The following is a 20,637-nucleotide window of genomic DNA, read 5'->3' on the forward strand; positions in this document are numbered from 1 at the left end:
AATTAATATTACCTACAAATCTGTGCTGGACATGTTAGGTATCTTCATTCACCTCACAGTGAATCCATGAGACAGTAACTCCTCCCAGTAACTCCATGAGACAGTAAGCCTCCCAGTAACTCCACGAGACAGTGATTCCCATCTCCATTTTATAGGTGGAAATGCAGTTTCAGGGAGGGCATTAACTTGTAGGAATGCAGAGTTTGTAGAAATTTATTTAGCTGTATTATACTCTTCTGACTAGATCACATGACATGGCTGCCTTAAACAATGTTTACTTCAATGACTGTGAAGAGGGTGCATGTAGTTCTATTGCCACCAGGTGCCATTTCAAAAACTTTGATAAGAATGGTGAAGATTTATAAAAGGTGGAGATTGTTAAAGTTATTAAATCATAAGTTATTTTCTAAGGTAAGCTTTACCCCATATACCAAATGTTCTGAGAATGATGAGATGCCCAATCAAAAGGAATTCGTATATAGTAAATAAACAGATTGATAACATAGTGATATAAGAAAATAATTTCTTATATCAAATTGAGTACTAATCCTTTATAATTACTGAGAAAGTTGTAATAAGACTCCTATATTTATGAGGTGAAAGTCGCTCAGCTGTGTCTGACTCTTTGTGACTCTATGGACTGTAGCCTGCCAGACTTCTCTGCCCATGGAATTTTCCAGACAAGAATACTGGAGTGGTTGTTATTTCCTCCTACAGGGGATTTTCCCTATCCAGGGACTGAACACACGTCTCTTATGTCTCCGGTTATATGTATATACTGCTAACAGAAAATGCATATGCATTTACCCACACATACATTTAATATGTTCAACCAATTTCCAGAATAATGGTGAAAGGAGAGGCCTTTTTTCCCTTTTGTAAATGACTGTGTCTTTGAGAATTAGGAAAATAATATATATTTAAGGTATAGAACATAAGATACCCTTTGGAAAATCCTGTGATAAAATCAAAAGCATTAAGCTTCCCTAATCATCTCTTTCCTAGAGCTGCTGAGTTAGTCATAGTCTTAAAACTTGACTTAGGAAAAAAAAAAAAAGGAAAACCACACACATACAGAGAATAGAACAGGGAAATGATTCAAACCATCAATATTTTATTTAACAAAAGCAACAACTGGAACATTTCTAGATCTTACAGTATATATTTGATATAAAAATAAGAAATTCTCCAAAATATGTACTAAGGTCCAGTTTTATGGATCTAAGTACACAGAAAATTTACTCTACATTTCAGTCACCCAAAACAACAGCTTGTGGTCACTTCCGATTGCACACAGTGGAAGAGTTCTATGCCAGGAAAGGCCAGATCCAACAGCTACAGAGCCAATGAGGATGGGCTATAAAACATGTGAAGGATTAAAGAAGTTCAATACATCACCAACATTAATAAATAAAAACTACCTTTCAAAAACAAGAAGTACATTGAAAAACTGTCTTTGTTTATAGTGGAAACAGAATTAAAAAATGTGCTCCCTCATAAGTGAAATACATAGTATTTGTTTGTAACTGACTGGAATGAAGTGTACAAATCAACTATGGATAACTGGTGCAGCCTAGACACAAACATTTTCACAGTCTAAACCAACCGGGCAAGCACAATTATATTTAAATGAAGAAGGAAATAGAAGAAATAAAATACTTCGTATGTGAATACTAGCAAAAAGTCTGTTACCACTGGTGATTTAAACATCAAAAAATGCTTTCTCTTTCATAAATCCTTTAGTTACTCACGTATTACAAATCTGGGGAGCTATAAGTGGAAAAGTAGAAAACACAAATTTAAAAACACATATGCCACGTTACCAAACATCACCACATTACCTGAGGATGTCCTAAATGATGAATCTGAAACTGACTCGTCATTTTGCCAGGATAACCAGTGGTTGCAAATAAGTTTTCATTAATCGTGGACCATCTAAGAAAGGACAAAGGATGAAAATAAGTACAGAATCCTACAGACAAACACAAGCTTTTCTAAAATTGGTTATTTCTCTTTGTACCAAAATGCTAATTTTATAAGTCTAAATTTGATAATATGGATTTACAATCAGACTGGGAATTTCAGGGAAGTTAGCTATAAATATTTTCTCATTTTGTGAATGTTTATTAATTGCTTATCATGGGCCACTTCATTAAATTTCAAAGTTACACAAAGCCAGCAGTTCCCAAAAGTCTGACAATATGGCAGGAGATACAAACAAGGAATCAGACAAAAAATATTTCACAGCACAATACATTAAAAACCCCAATACATTTAAAATTCTATTGACATTTGTTTTAAAATTAATGATAAACTCATGAGTTTAAACTCTTTTGTATAAACACCTAGAATACAGAAATGTTTAAGTATTCAAGTATTAAGGCAACATAGACATTGGAATACATTGAATCAATGAACCACCAAGTGTTAATGGACCTCCAGCAACAAGTGTGCCACAATAATAAGTGCAGTGGGGGAGCTATGAGGGGAAGAAAAAAAGATTCCTTGACCAAAAAAAGAAAAAAAGGCTATAAGTCTAGTTAATACTTTAATGTGTGGTAGATATGATTAGTTGCTGTCCAACAGGCATTCTGCCCTGTTTCTGAGCTAACTGAACCCCAGCTGGGGCCTGACACAGGGTGTCTGACCCCAAGGGGTAAGACAATTGGTATAAGGCAAAGATAGCAATCCCCAATAAAAGGGGAGTGGCTTCTTCCTCTCCTCTTATTTTGGACAACATGGTATGAGGCTATGGTGTCTGGAACACTGGAAGTCATCTTGCAGCTGGGAAGCACGAAGTCAAAGCCTTGCCAGTGAGCATAGCAGATGGAAAGACATGAATTCTTAATGATATAAACCAATCCTGAGATGACCTCCTTTAGACTTAAGTACCATAGTTTGCTGGTTTTATTTTTAGTAACTGGGAAAAAAAAATTAAAACTGAAGTATAGTTGATCTATAATATTATATTAGTTTCAGGTGTACAGCATGGTTATTCAGTTATATATATATTTTATATATACATATATATGTATTTCTTTTCAAATTCTTTTCCTTTATAGGTGATTACAAAATATCCCCTGTGCTATACAGCAAATCCTTTTTGGTAATCTATTTTATATATAATAGTGTGTATGTGTTAATCTCAAACTCCAAGTTTATCCCCTCCTCTCCCCCTCTTTCCCCTTTTGTAACCAAAATTTTTCTATGTCTGTGAGTCTATAGTTTGTTGATTTTAAAATGTGAATTTGCTCCATCTCTGAAATCAAGATTCACCTTATAATCTACGGCATGCTTACATTTAGTTGAATACATTTTTTTTCTTAGAATACATAAAATAATAGTGTCCTTAGGTTCTACAGTTTAATTGGGGGTATTTTAGATTTGATGAAATACAACATATAATAAATGTCCTACTGATTTTAGTCTCTGTTAGTAAATTTTCCAAGACTACACTATACAGTGCAATATTATGTAAAAATGAATGAAATGAAAAACAAGCACATTAATTTAAGTGGAAAAAAGGCCACACACAGATCTATAATATCCAGTGTGTTCTCACTTGAGGACAACAATGTATGTAGTTTTTACATGCATAGACATGGGCCCACGTACATTTCACATCTTTATCAGCAGAAAAATTATGAAAGCAAATGCTCTAAATTGTTGAGGTGGTATTAGTGGAGTAGTAACATTCTGTATTTTATAAACATTTTCAAAGAAAATATTGGAAAACAATCTCTCACCGAGACCAAAAAAAAAAAAAAAAAAACCAAAGCAAAACATCCATTTATAAAACAACCAGAAAAAAAGAAAAAAGTCAGTGCAAAGGAGAGGACTGGAAACATATTCTAGAAGTTGGCACAGCATGAACAAAGTAATCAAATACAAAAAATCAAACTATAACCACCCTCCCCCCAAAATGGTACATTACCTGAATAAGCAGGCTCGATCCATGTGGACAGGTCTCTTATCTTGAGGGTAACTAAAAGATATTATTTTGCATCTTATGAATTATGTGTTGGTCTCAGGTAGATGAACTTAAATTAAGGATTACAGTGTTATTTTCTCTTTAAAGGACACAATGCCCAAGGTACTTAAATTGTGACAGAATTCCAAATAAGCACTGAGTTAAAATGGCTGAAATATGATAAAGATATGAACATGATTTAGAACCATTATAGAACAACATCATTTAACAGGGTCAGTGTTCTTTTTTTAAACGTAAGTAAACGTTGCTTAATGGTTTCCCAGGTAGCTCAGTGGTAAAAGAATCCACCTGCCAATGCAGGAGATGCAAGTTGGATCCCTGGGTCAGGAAGATTCCCTGGAGTAGGAAATGGCAACTTGCTCCAGTATTCTTGCTTGGAAAATTCCATGGACAGGGGAGCCTGTTGGGCTACAGTCTCATGGGGTCACAAAGAGTCAGACATGACTGAGTGCACACACACACGTGCACATGCACGCACACACACACACACACACACACACCCCTCAATGAAAGATCTCCTCTGCATTATTCTTTCTGTTACTCTCAAAGTAAATCTGTAAAACCCATATCTGTTATGTAAAAGCCCATTAACTCTGGCCCTTTTGTAGGAGAGTCTTAATTTTGCTTTACAATGTGGCCCAGGTATACAAGAATAGGTCAATGGATCATTTAGCAATAGTGACTGATTCTTTGGTACATAATAGATAAATATACTAAGGAAGTACCTGGATCGAGTAATATCCCAAATTAACCAATCATTCCCTGCAACAGCTCCAACTTTGAAGGTGTTTTTTAAGCACCAATGTGCTGACATTAATGGCATCTGTTCTGATTCAAGGGATAAAATAGCCTGTTGAGCCAAAAGATCATAAAACCGAATTGTTCCATTCTTCTCTGCAACCATCAGCTGTAAGACAGAAAAACAAAGAGAATTCAACAGCCTAATTTACTAGTCAAATCTGAGGAGGAGACAGAGATTCAATGTCATATATACAGTAATACGTAAACATGTGCGTATATTACAAAAGGGAGGTAAAAATGCAAAGGAAATAAGGTAAGCCTAAGTAAAAAAAAAAATCAAATATTAAAAAACTTCACAAGAAACTGGCAAAAAGAAAGACACAAGGAAACTGGGTAGCATTTTAAATGACTACACATGGTCCCCAGGAAGAAGAGCGTAAGGATTCACTCCAAGTATATACATATATATACACATACACAGTTGAGTTATTCACAGTAGTTAAGGTTTTATAAAGTTGCTGCAAACACTGAGTTACTGAATATCAAACCACTGATCCTAAAGGAAATTAAAGGGCTGTGTTCCTGTGAGTCTCTGACCACAACATTTTTGTCAACTGATCAATACACAAGCTTATTTCTGTTTATAGACATCTTATTTAATACATATTGATTCATTAACATAGAAGTCACAGGCAACAGCACTACAACTCATGCCTGAACAAAGATTATCTAACACATATTTTCTCTGTAAGGCGTCTCACAGCCTTCCTGCGTTTAGGAATACTAAGTAGCTCTTCAGCAGTGTGCTTGGGGGTCATTTTACACATTAAAGAAACTGCCAACAAAAAGCATAAAAATGTGGCACTAAACAGACCACGAATAGGGTACTTGTTTACAGTATGAGGGCTTACACAAGAAGGCAGAGTACTGCCTCATTCAGCCCTAGCTGGGAATGTGCATATTAGTCAACTCAAAGTTTGTGTTGCTCCATGCATGTCTGTGACAGTCAGAGTGATGAGTAATAATTTTCGGGTTACAAATAAGTTTTAGTGAGTAGGTACACTTGCAAATGTAGGATCTGTGAATAATGAAGATCAACCACATAAACATTTGTATGTAAAACACCATGCTACGTTCAGTAAAGGTAAAAGACATGATCCTTGATCTTTAGAAACTTTCCATTGAGAGAGAATTATGAAAAAAAAAAAACAAACAAAAAACTGACTATAATTTAAGGGGAAATACAGTGGGATGCAAAGGAGGAGTAATTATTTAGGACACAGTCAGTCTTTAAAATTAGGGGATTCTTAATAGAAAAGGTGGAATTTAAAACTATTCTCAATAACATGAGGTCAGTGACAAATACACAACAAAAATAATTTGTTGTATATATACAATACATTATTAATATAATTTGTAATATATAAAAATATTTAGTCCTCATGACCACTATCTGAGGAAACTGCTATCATCAATCCCATTTTTCAGAAAGGAGACTGAGGTGCAGAGTGATTAAAGTAACTTGTGGAAGATCTCATCACTAAGCCTGTGGCAGAGCCTGGGTTTGAACCCAGGTCTAACTACAGCACCATATGTGTTCCTTACTACAAGACTAGGTTATGAAGATTGGTGAGTGATCTGGTGGGCTGTGTAAAGTCATGGGTCGGGAAGGATTGGAAATGGGAGAAGACCAAGGAAGATTTATTTTGGACCTAGTAAAAACACTTGAGATTTTGAACCTATCTCCAAAAGTCTTGAGAATTTCAGGTTTAACTTATGAGCTATGGAAGGGCCAAGTCTGTCTGGACCTCAGTTAGGACAGGCAATAAAGCATGGTGGGTTAATAGCACAGCTTCTTTAGTCATGTGGATTCTTATTCACTGTACCACCAGGGAAATCCTACTACTATCAACGGCTGTGCCATGTGGCCTGTGGGATCTCAGTTACTAGACCAGGGATCAAATTTGGGCGCTGAGAGGGAAAGCACTGAGTCCTAACCGTTGGACTGACAAGGAATTCCCTGTAACTTTATTATTAATTGCTGGCATTTGCTTGGTGCTTTCTAGATTACATGGCTCTCTTGTGTAATTTGTAACTGACTCATTCGAAAAGACCCTGATGCTGGGAATGATTGAAGGCAGGAGGAGAAGGAGATGACAGAGGATGAGATGGTTGGATGGCATCACCAACTCAATGGACATGAGTTTGGGTAAGCTCCGGGAGTTGGTGATGGACAGAGAGGGCTGGTGTGCTGCAGTCTATGGGGTCACAAAGAGGCGGACATGACTGAGCGACTGAACTGAACTGAAGACTTTCATAAGAATTTTAAGAGATAGGTGATCACAGACTTACCTTTCTTCTCTGGGTGCCTCATTTTTATCAAGATCAAGCAAAACAGAACAAAAATTTTGGGTTTGATCTGACAGACCAATGAGAACCACCACCTACCACATTTAGTAGTAACGATAGTATCAACAATGACAAGCAGCTGAAATTGACTGAGTGCTTATGATGCATCAGGTTTTCTTTTAAGGACTTTATAAGTGTTCACTCTTTTAATCTTTGTAAGCTTCCTTTTTATAAGATGAAGAAGTGATTGAGAAGAGATTTTGTGACTTGCCAAAGATCATTTAGCTAGTAAGTGGTAGAACTGGGCACTGACTCTAGGCAGTTAACTCAAGAGCCCATACTTTTAACTGCTATTGTACTGCCTTTCTATAATTATAGGTTTCTGAGTTAAGTAGTGACACAGTTAAATTGATATTTAAAGGTCAGTCTTAACTAAAGTAGGCAAGAAGAACCAGACTGAAAAGCCAAAGATTTTATAAACAAGCTAAGGATTGGCAGGGATTACTTGTGGGAATAGAAAGGTGAAGAATACACATTAATGACTAAGAGGAATGTATTCTAGAGACAGTGAAGAAAAACTTTAAAGATCTGGAAAAACTTGCATATAGGAAAGGAAGATATCAAAGATGATTTTAGGATATCGTTCAGTTCAATCGCTCGGTTGTGTCCGACTCTTTGCGATCCCATGAACGGCAGCACGCCAGGCCTCCCTGTCCATCACCAACTCCCGGAGTTCACCCAAACCCATGTCCATTGAGTCGGTGATGCTATCCAACTATCTCATCCTGTCATCCCCTTCTCCTCCTGCCCTCAATCGTTCCCAGCATCAGGGTCTTTTCAAATCAGTCAGCTCTTCGCATCAGGTAGCCAAAGTATTGGAGTTTCAGCTTCAATATCAGTCCTTCCACTGAACACCCTGGACTTATCTCCTTTAGGATACTGAGTTGATGCAATTTAGAGCAGGGACTCATGGAAACAAGAAAAACAAGGAGATGGGTAAGGTGAAATTTCAAAGACATAGAGAAGATTAATAGAAACTAACTTAAAGCATATGGAAGAAAGGAATCTTAAATAACCATGAATTAAGTATTAAGATATAAATTTTGGGATAGAGATTATGATAAACATCCTTATTTCTCACCTAGGTCACAGGTTTTTGTTTTTTTGGGTCACAGTTTTTAAAAAGTAGCCTATTACATTTATACATGGTAATATTAACATTCTGGTAGACTCTTTGATTATGCTTCATGTAAACTCACTGCTGCAAAGGAGAAATCTAGATGTAAAATAAAATTTAGAATCTGGATTCAGAAATAATATACACATGGAAATAATATACACATGGAAATAATATACACATGTAATATAAATAAATGATAAAATTTCACTGATCTTCACAAACAGAATATAATTCTACTGATAAAATATCCAATAGGCCTGAAACAAGATTTCATGGTATCCCAGGGTTCAGAGAACACACTAATGTAGTCTGGAGCATCTCAGCTCAGGATTACTTTGAAGGCTGTGAGCATATATGGTTGATCTTTCTTTATGTCATCAGTTTACTTAACTAGATGTTTGATTCTAACACTTAAAGTCTGTGTAACTGTATTTACATGTTTTTCTTACTTATAAGTCAGTGTGTAACTCAATGACAAGGACTTCATTCTTTCTTTTATCCTCTATTATAATAAAGGGTACAGCGTAGGTGAGAAATACTCTTTACAACAATTTATAAATACATAATGAAAGAATAGTTAGCAGAGGAGAAAGAGAAAGGAAATATACATGCATAGATGCTCAAGATGGCTAGAATAATGCAGCTTTAAAGATCAAGTGAGCAGGGTTTCGAGGCGGAAATGATCAACAGTATAAAAAGCTGCCTTGAGATTAAGAATGGAAGAAAAGCCCACTGGATTTGTTAAAAATAACACTCATGATTTTTGAGAGAGTAGAGGAGATTTAGATCATAGATAAAAAGATGGGTAAAAAGGTACTTAAGTTCAAAGATGTGATGGGTTCAAACATTCAGAAATAAAGATGCGAAGGTGATAGACTAAAATGGGGAAACAAGAATGCTAGGGTTAAGAGCGAGGCCTATGGATTACGCTGCTGGGGTACAAATGTCCATTTTTCCAGTTAGTAGCTATGTGAACCTGGGCAAGTAACTTTTCTGAGCTTTGGTTTCCCTATGTGTAAAATGAGATCATCACAGTACCCATCTCATAAGGCTGCCATGTGGATTAAATGAGCTAACTACATGAAATGCTGACCATGAGCCAAACATAAGTAGGTATTATTAATCTGCTGTGATAAGTCAAATTTATCTTTTTGTGGAAGTGTGAAGACAGAAAAGTCATGGGGAAGTATGAAGACCTTAGAGGGCTATGAAAAGCAGGGTGCCTACAAACTAACAGGAACTCTGGACAGCGTAAGAACTCACTTTAAGAAGATGAATGTGGCAACATTTTAGATTCAGGAATGTAGAGTAATGCCCAGGAGAAGATACTGGCAAATGACAGAACTCTTGTTGAATGGCTCCTATCTTCTCAATGGAATTTAGGTCAACTGATAATAACTCAGTGTATTTTTAGAATTTTAGAAAGCTTTAGTCTGAATAGAAATTGAATACCACTGCAGCTAGGTCAAATTTGTCTTATGCCACTGATGTTTTCTGTTTACACACTATGGCTCACAAGCATGGATGTAACATATATTTTTTAAAACAAATACTGCTTACTAGATAGTCCAGGCATTAGTGTAGATTATAACCTATCAAAAGGCATGAAAAGTATACTCTGAGTAAATAGATGATGGTTGTCAAATAAAAACTTGATTACAGAGAACTTATAAGGTTCTAGACTAACCTAAATGCATTTGTGACAATTAAGAGTCTCTGAGGTGAAAAACAAATCATTGATTTTTTTTTCTTCTCTGTGCAGGTATTTCACATCTGTATGTCTTTTCCGCTTGATAAAAGAAAGCTAAGTTATAAATAATAACCTTAAAAGTTTCTTCAGGATGCCAGCACACACTCATTCCAGGGGAATGAAGAACAAAATGAGCTGTCTGTATTCCTTCCAAGTTCCAAATCCTGAAATAACAGGAGTATAATGTTAAAAATTTTTGATATACTGCTAAAAAAAAAGAAATTCCCTACATTTATTCAAGGCTATCAACTAGAGATTATAGGGTAGATATCTGTATTTAAAGCATCTTTTATAGAAAATTATAACAATTATACTTATTTTAGAAAATGTAAAATCAGTATGAAGAATTTAAGTTTTACCACATTCAATAATGGAAAAATAGTCACATACATTTTCTAATTAATCTAATACAGCAATACCATAACACAGTAACTAAATTAAATTATTCATGAACTCTTTATTTTGTGGACAGAATCTTGAAGTTTCTAGGTCACTAATCAGGTTGTATTGCTACTTCAGTGAGTCAAAGTGAAGTTGCTCAGTTGTGTCTGACTCTTTGCAACCCCATGGACTGTATGTAGCCTACCAGGCTCCTCTGTCCATGGGATTTTCCAGGCAAGAGTACTGGAGTGGGTTGCCACTTCCTTCTCTAGGGGATCTGCCCAACCCAGGGATTGAACCCAGGTCTCCTGCATTGTAGGCATACCATCTGAATCACCAGGGAAGCCCCTTCAGTAGTCACTTCAATTAACAATAATTTCTACCAGGGGTACTTAAAACATACACCTGCACCCCTCTCTTCCACCCCAGTGCTCCCATTTTAAACATAAAGAAGCTAGTATGAGGTGATGTGAATTTAGGGAGATAGGAGTTGTTCACTCCTTCTGCCTTTGGGTTCCCAGGTCAAGGGCTATTTCCTATCATTTACCTTTTCTGATATGGCTCACTTCCTCAATTCTTCTCAAAAGGAGCCTTGACTAATAAAAAATTAAAGGATAGAATGGCTGAAGGAACAAGCATCTGGTTCCCTGTACTTTCCCTCTCTTCAACACTTACAACGAACCTACTCAATTTCCATCTCAATTTTCTTCCCATCCCCAGAGAAGAGATCAAGATTCAGAAGTCTCAATAATGACTCTTTTGTGAGAAGTCCTATTCTTCATCTAGACTAATGGTTTTTGAGCTCATTCTTCACATTCAATCATTGTTATATCTCACTGGTACAGAGTGTGGCATAGAATTAGGATGGCAAGAGACAGAAGGTAAAGGGTAGCTGGCAAAGTGTCCACAGAATCTGGTCCTTAAGAACTGACTGCATTTATTAGAATGCCTTGGACTTTTTCGTCTATATTATAGTTCATATCTCATTAGGGACCATAAAACAGTTTCAAGAAACTTAGGGAATGTTTTTAAAGTTGAGGCAAAATTTTATTTCAAAGAAAGCAGACATATTTAGTTTACAATGCCTCTACTATTCTGGGTCAAACCACAGGATTTAAATATTTTTCCTTTCTAGAGAAATTATAGGACCTCCAATCTTTAAATATCTTAGTTACATATAAACTAACATAAATATGCTTTAAAATGATTATCTACTTGATTAAATAGAAGAAGCACACACTTTTTTTTCCTCTCGCTAAATTAACACTTCATCTGTGTTTACATAGGGAGACAACTACAATTTAACTGAGGAGGTTGGAATCACATTTCCTATGGGTTTATTCAATTGTGTTTCCATTTTCCACAGTAAATAAGATTATTAGTCAAGGCAACTGAATATTTCTTTCTTCTTTATTACTGTTTATACAATAAAGTAGTGGGCTAGCATATATTTTACCACTATTGAAGTAGCAGAAATTTGTCTTGCATATTCAGTGAATCCCATGAGAGAATGGTTTAAAGGCTCCATTCTTTTGATTTTATTCTAACACATATTTGACTTTTGTTTGCTATTATATTGAATGAATACAGACCAGGATATTTTCATGACTTTTTAATTTCAAATGAAGGAAACCAAAGAGATTTAAAAAATGGATATTCTATAAAAACAAACCAACTAATGAAGTTTATTCTTGTCCACTGAACCAAATTTTAATCTCATTTTTAGACAGTATTTAGCCTGAACAGAATCTGATACATTTTGGGAAAAAACAAAACAAACAAAAAAACCAAACTGATTTAAAAAATGAGCAGAGTGATCCAGATTACTTTATGGGATTAGGGTAAAATGATTTATAGCTTATAATTATATGCTTATTAAATAATTCTCAGCAGTTGCATAATCCAAGTACTAAGCATGCAAAATACAACCAACTGGGCTGAAATGAGTTATCACAGCTAAATTAGCTACAGATGGTACACTTTAACTTGTTAGGTTTTATTTCCCATTTTGATAGATTCTATAATTAAGCTTCTCTTTGTGGAGCTCAACTTATTTTCCTGTGTCTTTACAACATATCTCATCTAGTTAACTTAGTCCCATCAGATGAAATCACATTTCTTTTTTTGCAGTATACCATAAATAATAAAAATACATAAATCTTAAGCATGCAGCTCAAAGAGAACACACCTGAAGCATCCAGATTAAGATAGCATTTCCAGAACTTCAAATGTCATCTGTGCTTCCTTATAGTCCCTATTTCCTTTGTTGTTGTTGTTGCTGTTCAGTTGCTAAGTCATGTCCAACTCTTTCTGACCCCATGGACTGTAGCCCGGCAGGCTCCTTTGTTCTTCACTATCTCCTGGAGTTTGCTCAGATTCACATCCATTGAGTCGGTGATGCTATCTAACCATTTCATTCTCTGCCACCCTCTTCTCCTGTTTTCTTGCCTTCTCACAAAAAGTACCCACCATCCTGACTTCTGCTGGTTTGGGATATCATAAAGATGGAATCCTATGGAAAATACTATCCAGTGTATTTTCTTGGTCTGGCATCTTTTATTCATTATTAAATCTTGTGAAAGTTCCAACATTGCTGCATGTTGTCCTTTGTTCATTCTCATTGCTGTACATAGTATTCCATTAATTAAGTACACTGCCAAGTATTTACCCATTCTACTGCTGACAAACATTTAGGTTGTTTCTAATTTATGGTCATTACTAATAATCCTTCTACAGATTTTCCTGTACATGTCTTTTAGTGAATATAGACATCCACACACCCATTCCTTTCTTACACAGACACATGCCCACATCTTTCCACCTCTACTTTCTGGATACTCACTGGATCATAGCTTACAAATACATTCAACTTTAGCAAGTATACTGTCAAATAGGTTTCAAGACTGGCTGTAACTCATTTATCTTTTTTCCCCCTTTCATCTTTCTTTGTAATCACCAACTGAAAATGCCTAAATTTTCTCTGACAAATTTTCTGACAAAACCATCTTAAAAGAATTATTTGTCTCAATAGCAAAAGGCACAACTTTTCAGTTGAGCTTATCTGTAAGGTTGATTTCTCAAATCATTCCCTTTCCACTTGCATTTTATGTTATTTTCATGTATTTGTAAATGAATAAATTTCCATCAGTTTTAAAATGTAGTGAACACAATATATAGTAAAAACTCTCTTAACTGACCTCCTTCTGAAAGATTACTTTTTCTCTCTCCAGAACTGACAAGAGTAAGATTATTTTCTAATAGCTCACATGTGCATCTATTGTAGGCTTACCTCACAGAAAAATGGGCATAGTGAACTGCTGCTTGTAAGTCATGTAAACCCATGCTTATTAGTCTATTGTAATTACATAATTATATAAGCTGGCAAAATATGAATGTGAAAGAACTGTTTCAATGGAACTAAGTTGATGGTAACTAAATGAAGGTAAGTTTCTAAATGAAAAAAATGCTCTTAAATTAGGCATGCATGACAGTTACAAAAGATTAAACAACTAAAACAAAAACCTAGCTATATTTGAATTATGACTGCTTGACAAATTTTGTTTTCATTGTAGTCACTGGATTATGGGTGTGTTTTAAGCAAAAAAGAAGTCCAAAGCAAATCAATGGGCACATAATTTAAGAAAAACAAAATCCTTGGTCTATACCAAAAAATTGGCAAATTTTCATATATACATTATTTATTAAAATAAGGTAAGACTTTCCTGGTGGTGCCCTGGATAAGAACCCACCTGCCCATGCATGGGATATGAGTTCAATTCCTGGTCCAAGAAGATTCCACATGCCGCAGAACAATTAAGCCTCTGGTGCTGTAACTATCGAGCCCGTGCTCTAGAGCCTGTGAGCTGCAACTACTGAGCCCATGTGCTGCAACTACTGAAACCAGCCGGCTTACAGCCTGTGCTCAGCACAAGAGTAGCCACAGCAATGGCAAGTCCACATACCACAACTGGACAGCAGCCCTGTTCTCTGCAACTAGCCCACGTGCAGCAACAAAGATCAAGTGCAAACAAAAATAAAAAAAAGTGAATTAAATAAGTTAGGTAGACATTGCTTTAAAATGATTTCCTAAGTTTGCTGACGTTTTGGTTATGTAAGGAACTGCAAGTTCAACCATGTTAGATAAGAGTTTCTACTATAACTGGAAAAAAAACCCCCATAAATTCATATTTTAATATTTCCAAATTTATTGCTGGTATATTTGTTTATAATATGTAAAATAACCTAAAAGTTCATTATAACTGAAGAAGCATACTTTTCAGGCAAGCGGTATAGCAAGAAAAAGAAAAGCTATAAGGGTTTATAACTTTCTTAATACACATAATAAAACATATTGAAAGATAATAGACTCTTTGTAAAAGTATAAAAATATAACATTATCAAGTTAAACTATTATGGTCAAAAATCAGGAGCTATATAAAACATAAATGTATACCTATTCAAATGTTTGCAAGGGAAATTTCAAAACAAAAGCTTTTAAGGTAACGCTGACATATTAAGAAATCAATACTATAGACTGAACCTAAGAGCACTGGATACAGACAGCATTACTCTTGAGGTAAATAAAATGACAGTTTTGATGCAATTTGACTATGACTATAACTTCCCCACCCCTCTCAACTCTGTGGTCTTAAGTAGAACTCTCAGATTTAGTTCTTTGATGTACAGGTGAAGAGGTATCCTGATCTAAGATTAGGAACTTATCTTACTTTTGGTAGTTCATTGTCAAAATTATTGCTTCATTTCAGGCTGAGTGCTTTTCAGTAGAATATTAAGTTTGGAAAACTCAGCAGTGGCCACAGGACTGGAAAAGGTCAGTTTTCATTCCAATCTCAAAGAAAGGCAATGCCAAAGAATGCTCAAACTACTGCACAATTGCACTCATCTCACATGCTAGTAAAGTAATGCTCAAAAATCTCCAAGCCAGGCTTCAGCAATACATGAACCGTGAACTTCCAGATATTCAAGCTGGTTTTAGAAAAGGCAGAGGAACCAGAGATCAAACTGCCAACATCCGCTGGATCATGGGAAAAGCAAGAGAGTTCCAGAAAAACACCTACTTCTGCTTTTTTGATTATGCCAAAGCCTTTGACTGTGTGGATCACAATAAACTGTGGAAAATTCTGAAAGAGATGGGAATACCAGACCACATGACCTCCCTCTTGAGAAACCTATGTGCAGGTCAGGAAGCAACAGAACTGAACATGGAACAACAGATTGGTTCCAAATCGGAAAAGGAGTACCTCAAGGCTGTATATTGTCACCCTGCTTATTTAACTTCTATGCAGAGTACATCATGAGAAACACTGGGCTGGAAGAAGCACAAGCACAAGCTGGAATCAAGATTGCCGGGAGAAATATCAATAACCTCAGATATGCAGATGACACCACCCTTATAACAGAAAGTGGAGAGGAACTAAAAAGCCTCTTGATGAAAGTGAAAAGTGGAGAGTGAAAAAGTTGGCTTAAAGCTCAACATTCAGAACACGAAGATGAAGTACTTTTATATTTCATTTCCAAGAGCACATGAGAGATCAAAGGGCTGAACACCACAGTGGTATTACCAGTACACGATCGTATGAAATTTCAGAAAATTCTTTCATCATTTTATAACTTTTCACTCTATTACATTCTTTTATTAACACACTATTTCATGGCCTTAACAGAGATCTGCAAAGGTGATCAAAAGATTTTACTATAATTTTTGGATGGTTCTTATAAAGACATTAAATCCTTACGTTTCACTTACTAGAGGTAAATTCAATACAAGCTGTCTCTTTTATCTCATTCTTAAAGCTCTTATTAGAACTATGAAATAATTAATCTTGATTCAAAATGTTATAAAAAACTAGAGGAAATTTTAGAAGACAAGCAGAAAACTTTATTTCTATAATTATTTAACCATACATTATAATGAATAGTATACATTCTCCTGATTTCACTTTGTATCTGTAATTATCAGGCATCATTTAACTGCTCCTAAATGCAGATTGATCTTCCAAGCAACGCTCTCTTGGCCTGTCTTCAGAAGGCTCAGTCTCCATTCTTCTCTGTTTCCCATAAGGACTAATTTTAAGTAAATCACTTATTTTGTGATCTTAGCTGGGGTGGGGTTCGGGGAGGAACACTGTCTTAACTGTGGATCTTAAAGATGCAAATATACATGAGCAGAAGTATTATGGGAAGAATTTAGCTAACATGGGATATATGGAAGACAGTTGATAAACATTCTATTTCTCTCATAATAATTTTCAAAAAACAGCATTATTGGCTTAGTGGATATCTAAGGTAATTCAGTATTCCCTTATCTAGCAATTTGGTTATATTTCTTAAAAAATCATTATTTTTTATGTCCCACCCTTCCTCCCATTCTAGTTAAATTGATGACCGCGAGAACATGACAACTACTATTCCATGTTTTATAGACAAAGTGAATGGGACATTGCACGCCTCTATTATTTTAGTCTTGAACTAAGAATTCCTTGGTTTTTGGAAGCTAATTTTCCTTCACCATAAATTTTATCTAATATTTTAAAAGATTACTGGGGAGGAGGAGGAAATGGATTTAGTTCTGACATCTTCTGTAGTTACAGTGAGTACTGCATCTTCTATTTCTTTTGTATCCCCCAAAGTACTAAATGTTGGCTATACTAAACATGTTTAATAAATACTTGTTGATCTGACTTGTTCTTACAGAACGGTACTGTTTTTAATATACAAGAACATCTGTTATTTGGCACTGACTAGGGATGAGATGTTCTGTATTAGTGAGTTTTTAAAATAATAAGCTTAACCCATTAAACACTTAAACACCATTTTTACCTTCTTTGAGAAGGAAGGGGATAATAAATCTTTCTAAATATGCATTTACTTACCTCTCAAAAATAATTTTAACTTTCTTCAGATGATGCTAGGTCATAATTTCAAGTACTAGTACTTATATTTTCCTGTACATAAATGTATGTATATGATAGATCTATAAATGGAGGACATGAAGAGGGACCATAAAAGAATGGTGTTCTAACATGAGGCCGAATGACTAGCAATCCTGTGATTTACTTGGGAATTCTTTTCTTAAACACATCTCTTGTCAGATGTTTGTTTGGTAATGGCATTTTTTTTTTTTTATAAAGACGTGGTGACAGATACAGGATTGTACTCATTCCTTCACTTACTCACTAAATACTTAAGAGCATACTCTTCTAGGGCTGGGATGACTCTAAGGTAGCCAAGCATGGCTGACCCTGCAAAATCCCTTAGTGAAAAGGGCAGTCTACTCTAGGGTCATTTTCCTTGTCCTCTGCCAAACTCCATTTCTCCTTTCTTGCTCCTCATCTGAAAGTTGGCCTAATGACACATGAATGAATATGACATCTTCGTTACAAGAATTGGCACTAGAATGTTTTAGCAAAAGTATCTTTCAAAAATGATAAATTCTTCCCAAGCAGAAGATGAAAACATGTCTGTAGATATTACACTAAGTATAATTCTATCAATTTTATTAAACCCTACATAATGCTTGACTTTGATCAGGGCATAGAAATAATATGAACATTTGCTTTTTCAATAATATAAAAAGATAAAAACTTCAATTGGAGAATCTACCAAACAGTATTTTTGAGGAGTAAATGAATTAATTTATATAGAACACTTAGTGTGGTCACTTACTATTAACTGAATCAAAATTTCTCGACAGGGTATGGTTCCAACACCTAGTTACAACATTTCTGATTGTCCTAATGAGTGGGGTGCTACAAGCATTTAGTGAAAGGGAACCAGGGATGCTAGCCATTCTACATGCCTTTTGAATGTCACAGTAAAATCGAGAAATACTAGATGGGGCTTAGTATTAGGTGGAGCCTAATAGGTGGGGCCATTTCAAGAGAGGAAATATGTTTTTTCAATCTTTGTTAGTGTTCCATCCTATGTTGTAACAGTGAATTACTCTGACACCATCCATATAAAAATTGGCTAATTTGCAAGATTATTATCCTTCCCTATTTTTTCAACTTGACATCCTATAATCTGTCTTGTCAGGTTATTTCTGTTTTGATTAGCCTTTATTTCCATACACTTTCACTTCCCATAGTATTAATTTTTTTTTTAAATTACTACTGACTTCAGTTTTTAGTCTAATACCAAGTTCTGCTCAAGGTTATGACATTGCAGAACTCCAGATGGCACTATTTACATTGTACTCTGTAAGCCATAGCCCTGGAATTGTGCAGCTTGGCAGCTTTGCCTCTGCCTTACATTTTCCTGTTATCTTATTTTTCCAATACGCAAATTTATTCCTTGTAAAGAGTGAAAAGACTACATTTTACTATATCTTCTTATGTGGTCATGTCTGAACATATATACACTGTACTGCTATTCTATAACTACTTGCTTTTTTATGGATATGTGTAATATAATTAAAACATTTTATTATATAATATTAAAATATTAATATTTTATAGAAATGTGGTACAATCAAAATATTTTTATCATTATATATTTTGATAGGTTATGTTTTCTATGAGGTTCATTCAAAATCGTACACTTTTTTCTCATTCTTTTTTCTTTTCTTTACAATATTGTATTGGTTTTGCCATACACTGACATGAATCCGCCACTGGTGTACATGCGTTCCCCATCCTGAACCCCCCTCCCACCTCCCTCCCTATACCATCCCTCTGGGTCATCCCAGTGCACCAGCCCTGAGCATCCTGTATCATGCATCGAACCTGGACTGGCGATTCATTTCACATATGATAATACAGAATGTATATTATGTTAGAATAATATAGAATGTATAGAATGTATAACATGTTTCAATGCCATCTTCCCAAATCATCCCACTCTCACCCTCTCCCCAGAGTCCAAAAGACTGTTCTATATATCTGTGTCTTTTTGCTGTCTCGCATACAGGGTTATCATTACTACCTTTCTAAATTCCATACATATGTGTTAGTATACTGTATTGGCGTTTCTCTTTCTGGCTTACTTCACTCTGTATAATAGGCTCCAGTTTCATCTACCTCATTAGAAGTGATTCAAATGTATTGTTTTAAATGGTTGAGTAATACTCCATTGTGTATATGTACCACAGCTTTTTTTTTTTTAACCTCAAATGCTTTATTAAGAATGTCGTCCTTGTTGTCACACTGGTTTTCTAGCATGTCTTCATAGATATCCACGAGAAAGACAATTAGGTAGGGAGAGCTGTGACTTGGTTGTAAATCAAGTAATTGATTTAACAGATTGGGATATTTGGAAAGACCACGATCCTGCAAAATCCCTTTCAAATAATTCCATGCACTTTCATTATGTGGGACTAGTTTGATCATTTCCAGAGTGTACTGGACTTCTCGCTCCAATATAGCACGATCATTATAGCCTGTAGTGTTAGAAATTACAAAATATCTTTGGTTCCAGACAGAGTTATTTCTCACATCCTCTTTAAGAAGTTGGTCTACATATTGCAGTTCATTATCTCAAAGTTTAAATTCCTGAATAACCCATTGTCGGTGTTGCCAGGCATGATAATTCTTTGCATCCTGAGTAAGAATATCTGCAATAAACAAGCTCCTGTGACGGGTCTCTCAGCCATTCCACCAGCACTCGCCTATGATGCCAAACTTGATTGTTTTTGGGCTGCTCCTCGATTATTGAGAAGATGTAGTTCATTTCCTCATGTAGATCCTTCTGAAGTGACTTTAGGAGTACTCTCCGGAAATGCCACACTGTGTAATTGGCTGCATTTAACTCAATAGCATCTCTGGTTAATTTAAAAGCCTGCTCACTTCTCTTGTCACGCTGCAGGACAGCCTGGAAATAATCATAGATGTCCTGAAATTTCTCACTATAAGTGATCGTGACCACTGGATTGGGGCCATCATTCTGCAGCACTGATCTATTTCAGCCCATTCTGCTCTGAACCTGTACAGGACATAGGTGGGCAAGTCCAGACTCAGGAACCAGTTGTCCATAGGGGACGTTGCTGCCACCACCTCTTCCTGCAGCGGCTGGGGAGGCGGCGGAGGAGGATGGGGCTGAGGAGGCTGCAGCAGCTCCAACTGACTGGGCTCCTTGCCCTGCTCAACCTCCCAACCCAGCTGGCAGCCGCCATCACTGCTCTGCCCCGAGCTGAGGAGGTGGAGGAGGCCCCGCCACCGGGGCTACCACAGCTTTCTTATCCATTCATCTGCTGATGGACATCTAGGTTGCTTCCATGTCCTGGCTATT

General features: G+C 35.9%; 1 protein-coding gene and 1 pseudogene across 2 annotated transcripts in view; both read right to left on the bottom strand.

The window, feature by feature from the left end:
* Window positions 1–1,094: 1,094 nt before the first annotated feature.
* The window catches only part of NUP37 (nucleoporin 37), a 48,923-nt gene continuing 29,380 nt past the window's right edge, over window positions 1,095–20,637 (bottom strand). The window contains exons 6-10 of one of the 2 annotated variants that reach the window (XM_004006672.5): window positions 10,085–10,175; window positions 4,717–4,898; window positions 3,935–3,985; window positions 1,842–1,935; window positions 1,095–1,357 (exon numbers count right to left, since the gene is read on the bottom strand). In XM_004006672.5, the coding sequence (XP_004006721.1) occupies window positions 1,244–1,357; window positions 1,842–1,935; window positions 3,935–3,985; window positions 4,717–4,898; window positions 10,085–10,175 (532 nt within the window). In that variant the 3' untranslated portion in view covers window positions 1,095–1,243. Of the gene's footprint in view, window positions 4,899–10,084; window positions 10,176–20,637 lie in introns of both variants that reach the window. The other variant, XM_060413133.1, reaches the window with a different exon arrangement.
* LOC105612560 (protein farnesyltransferase/geranylgeranyltransferase type-1 subunit alpha-like) lies at window positions 13,334–20,540 on the bottom strand (annotated as a pseudogene).

This window comes from Ovis aries, chromosome 3 (assembly GCF_016772045.2).
Source record: "Ovis aries strain OAR_USU_Benz2616 breed Rambouillet chromosome 3, ARS-UI_Ramb_v3.0, whole genome shotgun sequence".
Classification (NCBI taxonomy): domain Eukaryota; kingdom Metazoa; phylum Chordata; class Mammalia; order Artiodactyla; family Bovidae; genus Ovis; species Ovis aries.